The following is an 8299-nucleotide window of genomic DNA, read 5'->3' as shown; positions in this document are numbered from 1 at the left end:
ACTTACTCAGATAAGGATGAAAGGGAAAGCATCTTGCCCAATGGACGTAGCATCTCTCTCATGGATCTCCAGGATCCTCACACGGCTCACAGTGACCATGCTTCTATTATGCATGATGTGCCTTTGCGCTTGGCCGGCAGCCAGCTCTCTATTACACAGGTGGCAAACATCAAACAGCTGTGGGAAACTCAGAGCACACCCCAGAGTGCTCCCCAGGTGAGAAGGCCTCTGCACCCGGCTTTGAACCAACAGGGCAGCCTCCAGCCTCTGTCGTTCCAGAACCCGGTTTACCATCTCAACAACCCAACCCCACCGATGCCGAAGGCCTCTGTTGACTCCAGCCTGGAGAACCTGAGCACTGCCAGTTCCCGGAGCCGAAGCAATAGCGAAGACTTCAAACTTAGCGGACCCAGCAACAGCAGCATGGAGGACTTCACCAAGCGCAGCACGCAGAGCGAGGACTTCTCCCGGCGCCACATGGTCCCAGACAAGCACATCCCCATCGCGCTGCCCCGCCAGAACAGCAGCAGCCAAGCACAGATCCGCAAAATGGACCAGGCCGGGCTGGGCGCCAGGGCCAAAGCACCGCAGTCCTTGCCACACAGCGCTTCCTTGCGGAGCACGGGCAGCATGTCGGGAGTGTCGGGGGCCATGGTGACTGAACCCATTCAGAATGGGAGCCGGTCCCGGCAGCAGTCCTCATCCTCTAGAGAGAGCCCTGTCCCGAAGGTGAGGGCAATTCAGAGGCAACAAACACAGCAGGTAAGGAAAGACTTTTTCCAGGCAGTTTCTGCTTTGATGTTTAGCTGATTGCTGCATTGACCTTCAAAGCTTTTTGACATTTGAGTTGAACTGAGTTGAATCAAGAGTACTGGCACTTAAGCAAGTGGCGAGTGTAAGGAATAGTCGTGCTTGTTACCTTTACAAGCTTGGCAAGCCTAGCTTACCTATTATTTTTGGATGCTTTTGTACTAAATTAAAAAAAAAAATGTTTTGTATTTACTAAGGTAGCAGAAAGCCTGCTGAAAGAAAAAAAACTTGAAAATTTCTCTGAATTAAAAAAAAAAAAAAGCTTTGTTCCAAATTGTAGTTAAGATTGCCATGTGAGAATGCATTTGCCCTGTGGTGCTAATTTAAAAGCATAGCTCCCTAAAACCAGAGAAATAAATAAAGTTAAAATATCTGAGAATAAACTGCTGCCAAAATAATAAGTAAGTACAGTTGTCCTAAGTGTGGAGAAAGCTGTATTTCACCATGATGCAACAATCTGTTGCTGGTCCCCAAAGAAATACTGCTTTTTCATTAATCATCCCAAACTATGAATAATGCAAACACTTTCTAGAAAGGAGTGCTTATATGTACCAACTCCTAATGCACTTTATCAGTTGTTCATAGGCAACTGTAAATCAGGATTTTCCTGTCAAAAAGCCAACATTCCTTTACCTTAAAAAAAAAAAAAAAAAAAAAAGTCCTGTAGTGATTTGCTGTGTATGAAAATCTCTTCCTAAATTAGTTTAATGTTAAAGAGAACATAAGTATTTAAATGCTTGGCACTACAGCGAAGGTAGAAAATGTCTCAGTCTGCAGGTCAGAGGGAAGGTGGTTGTTTTTCAAAATGTCATATTAGTGCATACAGACTTATCAGCTGGGCAGGGTAAGGCTCTTGAAGGCAACACCTGCACTATTCCTGGAGTTAAGTGTTTTCTTCTGTGGTCACTGTGAGGGCAAACATGGTCATGTTTGATTTACCCTACCTAGTATTGAAGGAAATGTTTTAAGCTCCTGCTTTCCGCAGGACCTTCTAGAAAGGATGCTGCTCTGCACACAGGCACGAGTAAGGACTTTCACTCCAGAAAGCTGCAGCCCCTGAGGTTGAGACTGCACCAAGTTGCCGGGGAAGCTACATCCACAAGGAGCAGGAGGTTGTGGTCATCCTTGCTGATGTAGCCCTGTTGGCAAAAGGGCTGGTGAAGGCATGATTGTGCAGGCTTTTGGCTTGTAAGGTAAAGCTGGCAGAATTTAGTTGCCATCATGAGCTCCTGCTCTGTCAAAGGTTTTACTGGTATCCCTGTTGGTGTAGCTTTCTTGGCAAACTCCTGGATGTTACAGTTGAAAGGAGGAAAATCTGGATGATGCCTGGGAACCCAGGAGCAATCAGGCCTTCAAAACTACTTTGATACCTCCAGTTCATTAAAGTACAAGGAGATCAGAAACACTGAATCACAAAGCAAAGGCTATTATGCCAAGTTAGTAATACCAAAAAAAGTAATTGCATATTATTTGAAGTGCCTATGTTTGTGTCCTCCTTTGGAGTGTGTGTTTTACGTTTGGGCGTAGAGAGGTTGATAGTTAAAATATACTGAATACAACTACGCCTAGTGGGGAGGTGGTAGGAAATTTTTAGGCCAGTAACAAGGATAAATTTGAAGGATAAACTCCCTTTGCAGTTCTCAGGCGTCCAGTGTGAACCTGCATTGTATGATCTGCTGAGTTTTACTGTATGGTTCTGTGCAGTGTCCTAGCCAAAATCCCCAGGGAGCTGGTGCCTTTCCTCAGGGCTTGTTACAGGAAGTGCCTACACAAATAGGCAAAGAAGGCTTTACTTTGAAGGTGTTAGGATAAGAAGGAGAAAGTACAGGTGTTGTCTCTCCAGTCTTTGTGCATACACCTTACATGGGTGGCTTCTGCCCTGTGTGTATTTACAAGAAATATTCAGTTAGCTGTTTGCAAACCCCTGGCTCTTCTTATCTTAAATTGCTGATTACCCGACTGCCCCCAAGCAAATCAGTTACTTTTGCTTGTTTAGCATCAAAGTGACCTCAGACTTCCCTCTTCTCCAGTTACTTTTTACATGCAGCTTCATAGATGCCTGCGACTATGTCTGGCTTCAGGGCGGTTTCCTTCCCCCCTCTTGTAGGCGATGTGCATCTACTTATTTTTCCACTCTGCTTTCCATACTAATTGTTTTCACTGGATTCATGAGAGTAGTTGCTCATACTTTATTCAGAGAAATCAATTTGTTCTTTCCTTCCCCACACCCTTGAGAAATGTCTTGAAGTGTGCCAAATCAAGTGGCCAAAAATTTTTTGAGGCAAATTCCATTGTGTCCTTTTAATTGCAAATCGTGTTGTGGAATTCTGTTCTTATTTAAAAAAGAAAAAGAGAAAAGAGAAGTTGGGCATGTTCTTTCTAGGCATGCTTTGTGGGTGTTATAATTATTAGACTCTGTTCTCTACAAGTCCCATTTGTTTCTGAATATAGAGCTAGGCCCTTTGTTTGCTGGGAGAGGTCAGTTTTTGCCTTCCATTTCCATTTAGTAGGTAGGTGGGAACAGAAATGTCAGTGTGTTCCTCTGGAAGGGAGGCAAAGAGGGGAATTTAATACACGTTCCTAGCAGGCTTTTCTTTTTTCCCCCTTTATTAGAATATAACTCAACCCATTAGCATGTGAAGTGCTTGCCATCCACTTGGTCTTTGTAGGCTTTCTGAGTTTGGCTGCTGAAAATATTCTGTCCCACAGCTTGAAAGGTTGTTTGGCAGGATTTGCTGGTGTTCAGCAGTCTGTTACAAGGCTGGTGATGCAGTTTATAGTCACCTTTCTGCTATCTTAGTCCTCCATAACTCCAGTGAACGGTGACACTGTTCATCCATAGCTGTTCCTAATTCCTCCAGCAATTCCTAGAGCCAAAGTATTTACCTCCGAGAAGAGCCTGTGGGTGGAAGAGCCACACACAGTTCATAGTCTCCCTTGCCATGGCTGCCTCACAGCAAATATTGTCAAAAAAATCTAACTAAGGAGCTTTGCCAGGCTGTCACACTGCGCTTGAAAGGGGCTATTAGCCTTTCTGCTGTGAAGACTTCTTTCTAGCGAAAAGGCCTCTGCCTAAATCCAGGGATTTTTGCCTAATTCGTACTCCTTTCCTTTGCCTTTATACTCATCCTTGCTGAGGCTTCTTCCAGTGCTGGAGTCTTCATTGCTGCTCAGGACAGCTGAACCATTGCAGGCAGATCCTCTGGCCAGAGCTGGCGTAGGATGTATGCAGCACTCGCCAGCCCTGCCCTTGTGAACGAGAGAAACAGAAATGGAGGTTGACATGATCCCTCACCTGACTCATGTAAAGAAGCTGTTACTCCCCCATAAAGAGCTCCTCGCTGAAACTGAGACTTCAAAATCCCCCCTTCGCTTTGGTACATTTCACTTTGGTACAACACTGAAATGAGGCAGTGAGCTGAAGAGCTGCTTGAGCACAAAAAGAAGCTACAGTTGGGGGGAGGGGGGGAGCAGCAGCAGTGGAGTTGATCTTCCGCATTTCTCAAAAAGTTAAGACAGTGTTGCTCTTTCAGGGGTAATTATGCTAATTCCTGTGCTTATAAACTTGTCTTTGTCCATGAAAATTGCTTGGAATTTGTAGCAAGCCATATTTTCCCCAGCCAGGCAGAGAGTTGCTTGTTTCTTTCCCTGGCTTCCTTTTTGGATTCCCTTAAAGAGGATAGCCTCTGATGTTTTACAGTTCTCCTAGTAACCACTGCTGGCCCTGGCTTCCTTTCACAGCCTTGTCTGGGTGTATATGCTACAACAGACCATCTAAACCTGATAGGTACTACAGCGATAATCTTACACCTCTTTGCCACTTCTAAGTACTGCTGTGCTCTCTCATATCCAAGCCATGCAGCCCCATCCTCCATTGTAAAGTCTGTCTGCAGCCTGGCTGAGAAAGCTGCTGCCAAGTTAAGCTCCTCAGTACTCCAGAGAAACCAATCTGTCTTACCTGAACAGGCTGCAAGCAAAGCTTCGTCGCTCTGTTTTCTTTGTGAGAGAAATCACAGGTTGAGAAAGCCTTACTGAGAATCTGGCAAAGGGGAAAGGTGGATGTGAACAGGATTTGGAAACAAGAAGTTTTCCAGAGAGAAGCTCACTTAGCAAGGAAGAAAAGTTTCTCAAGTATATTGGTTTTAGAGGGACTCAAGTAAGTGCTGTGAGTTCAAAGTCAAGGGAGGATGAAGTATCTCTGCAAGAGAGGTCTTGGGGATCCTTTGAGACTGACGAATTCATGGTCATTTTTCTCCTCCAAATAAACTGGATTTTAGAGCTGATTTGTATGTAGTTTCTCTGAAAAATGCTTACAGGTATCTCTGCTCCAGGTTCAGTCACCTGTGGACTCTGCCACAATGTCACCAGTGGAAAGGACAGCTGCGTGGGTTCTCAATAATGGACAGTATGAAGAAGTAGAGGAGGATGCAGAGCAGAATCCGGATGAAGTCAAGCATGCTGAGAAGGTAGATTTTATTCTGTATGCAGCCAACTCGAGGGCTGCCAGTGAGTCCTGTCCACCCTACAGCCAAGTTCAGAACGGCTTTCAGGCACTGCTGTGACAGTCATGCTTTCAAACGCAGGTTGTGTTGGCATAACTTCCTGCTGTACGTGCTGTCACACATCTGTAGTACAGTATCCCATACTGTAGATTAACCCACGTACAGGCTGTAGCATGTCAAATAGGTGCAAACTGACATAGCTGAGAGTTTGTACATTACAGGCTGGTATTTGGCACTTACGTGCATCGTGAGTCACACTGCCTAAGTGTATTAGATCCTGCTCAAGTCATTTTTTTTTATGACAACACTATAGCTACCACATACTGCTATTTTTCTATGCTTGCAAAACTTTTTAGTGATCATTAAACTCCATTAAAAAAAAAAATCACGATTGTTAACCCAACTGAGTATAGCTTAGGATATGCTAAGTGATTGTACAAGGCTCTGTAAATGCAATTCAATCTTCATCAGTAGTTGCATTCAAATTTTGTCTTGGGCTTCACTTGAGGCAAATGCCTGTCATCTAGGTAGTACAGTGTTTCTGGACTACACAGAAACGTTCATGACCTTTTTTTTTTTAAAGCGTATTTGTTTTCAGGAGTAGATACCATTTTTCCAAATACAGTTACATCTATATGCTGCTATGGTGATGAAGTTTGGTAAGAGGTTTGGTATTTTGAGAAGGCAGGGAGCAAGGAGGAGAACATTTGGTGGACAAGAAGCAGGAACATAGGATTATTAGAAAAGGTGAATGAATCCAAAACAAAGCGGAATATGTTGAGATTCACTGCACTATTGCAGAAGTGATTGTCCACAGGGACAGTAAGTAGAAGAACAAAACCTCAGCCAAGTAAACTTACAGGCTCTATTCTGTAGTGAATGATTTGCTCTGTCTTCACACGTGATTTCATGCCTTGATTAGGTCCTGAAGAGTGAGTTATTTGGGTCCCATACAGGTCCATTTTGTAAGTTTGGTCACCCCAGGACATTTTTACAGTTGAGCACTATTAGCAGCTTCTGTCTGGGAACTGCTTGAGTCTGGAGTAACTGGGGATGTTACCAGTCAGGGCTGAGGACCCATGTCAGAGCCCTCTGACTGCTTAAATTGTGCTACAGAATGACATCCTACAGTGTGGGAATAGCTTAATGCTCAATGGGGAGCCTACATGCTCCTTGTCTGTGGTTGCCCACAATTGTTTGCTTGTCATTTTCTTTACTTCTATAAATTTATTTTTTTCATGAAAAAAATAATATCCTTCTCTGAACAGCAGCAGCAGATTATAATGATCTGATCTCTTCCTTTTTCCTTTGCATCTGATTCTTTCCTTCTTTCCTTCTACGTGCAGTATGAACAAGAGATAGCAAAGCTGAAGGAGCGCCTGAAGGTGTCAAGTCGCCGGCTGGAGGAGTATGAGCGGCGGCTCCTGGTGCAAGAGCAGCAAATGCAGAAGCTGCTGATGGAGTACAAGTCTAGGCTGGAAGACAGTGAGGAGAGACTGCGCAGGCAACAGGAGGAGAAGGACAGCCAGATGAAAAGTATCATCAGCAGGTGAGGCTTTGGAAAGTTTAGGACTGTGTAGGACAAGCAGCTCCCCTGTGTCATGTGTTCTCTTTGACACTAAAGAAGGTAGTTGCATGGGCTTCTTGACGTCTCTGGACTGATACCATCCTGCCTTAGAGACAAAGAAACAGGGGTGCAGGTGTGGAAACTTGCCTTAGATTGCCAGGAGAGTGAAGGAAAAGATTTAGGAAATTTTAACCCTGGTCTCTGTCATACTTACAACAGGTCTTTTTGCTCTGTTTGGAATCTGTACTCAAGGCAGTAGTTTTTCAGAGCAGTTGCGTTTTTGGCAATGTCCACTTTGAGAATAGCAAGGTTAGGCAATTGGGAGTGTCAGATGGATAGATAAGCTTTTCTGAGTGCAGCAGAATTCTTCTCTTGCAGAGCCAGGACAATCAGAGAAGTCAAACCAACAGGCCAGAGTCACTGAAACGCTCTGGAATAGTATTAAACTGTCCTAATTTGTACCTGGTTTTGCTCATCAGACTCATGGCAGTTGAAGAGGAACTGAAGAAGGATCATGCAGAGATGCAAGCTGTCATCGATGCAAAGCAGAAGATTATTGATGCACAGGTAAGGAGCTCAGGATCTCCAAGAGCCAAGTGTTCTGTGCGTAGAACCCACTATTTTCCCCTATCCTCCTGCCCCAGCATTGTTATCTAGCTCCTAAGCCAGTATTGGCCCATGGTGTTGCACATGTGACTTACTGCCTTCTAGGAGAGAATTGGGTTTTTTAATTCATAAAGACTGTACTGTCTGACACCAGGCTTTGAGACAGCCTGGCAACAAATCACAGGACTGATCGCTTCTCCAAAACCTTTTCTACTTTGTGAGATCCCAAGGGGGTAAAGGAATAGCCATGCGTTGTGTAGACGGTGTTCCAAGTGTGGGCCTGGGAACGCTGGAAAAGCTCTGCCTCATACCAGCATAGTTTAATTGCCATGTGCATGCATCTTAGCTATGCAAGCTAAAAGCATGGCTTTGAACGTTCGAGTCAAGAAAAGAGAATGCTTGCAGTGGAGCATTGCCCTGTATAACGTCATACGTGGCATTTCACCCCATCTGACTGTCCACGTCAGTCCTGGAGAAATGCCCAGTTTGCCACAAACCTGCAGTGCTTGCCTCAGGCAACACGAGTTAACTGTGGGAAGTGGGACCCAGTGGGCAATGCATGCGGGAGTATTGTGTGGGATCATTTCAGCTTTTCTTCTGTGTCTGTGCTGATCCCAGAGAGCAAAGCTTGTACAACAGAACCTGAGACTGGTTTGATATCTGCCTGCCATGTTATGTTTGTGATATTTGCATTTGGAGGATGTCTTTCCTGCTTCTGGGCTTTTCGGTAGTTCCAACTGTAAACTTTCCTTAATAGATAATCTTAAGAAGATGACCTGTTTCAGGAATAACCCAAGTTATTTCAGAAAGTTGT

The 8299-nt window shown here is 44.5% G+C and overlaps 1 protein-coding gene across 1 annotated transcript in view; it reads left to right on the top strand.

The window, feature by feature from the left end:
* RASAL2 (RAS protein activator like 2) overlaps positions 1 to 8299 on the top strand; it is a 149290-nt gene that overhangs the window by 132844 nt on the left and 8147 nt on the right. The window contains exons 15-18 of the mRNA XM_009320739.1: positions 11 to 762; positions 5142 to 5276; positions 6659 to 6861; positions 7359 to 7446. Coding sequence (XP_009319014.1) covers positions 11 to 762; positions 5142 to 5276; positions 6659 to 6861; positions 7359 to 7446 — 1178 coding nt within the window. The remainder of the gene's footprint in view (positions 1 to 10; positions 763 to 5141; positions 5277 to 6658; positions 6862 to 7358; positions 7447 to 8299) is intronic.

Source organism: Pygoscelis adeliae, unplaced genomic scaffold (assembly GCF_000699105.1).
Source record: "Pygoscelis adeliae isolate BGI_AS28 unplaced genomic scaffold, ASM69910v1 Scaffold402, whole genome shotgun sequence".
Lineage (NCBI taxonomy): Eukaryota > Metazoa > Chordata > Aves > Sphenisciformes > Spheniscidae > Pygoscelis > Pygoscelis adeliae.
Note: the sequence above shows the minus strand (reverse complement) of the source record. Positions and strands in the feature narration are given on the sequence as shown.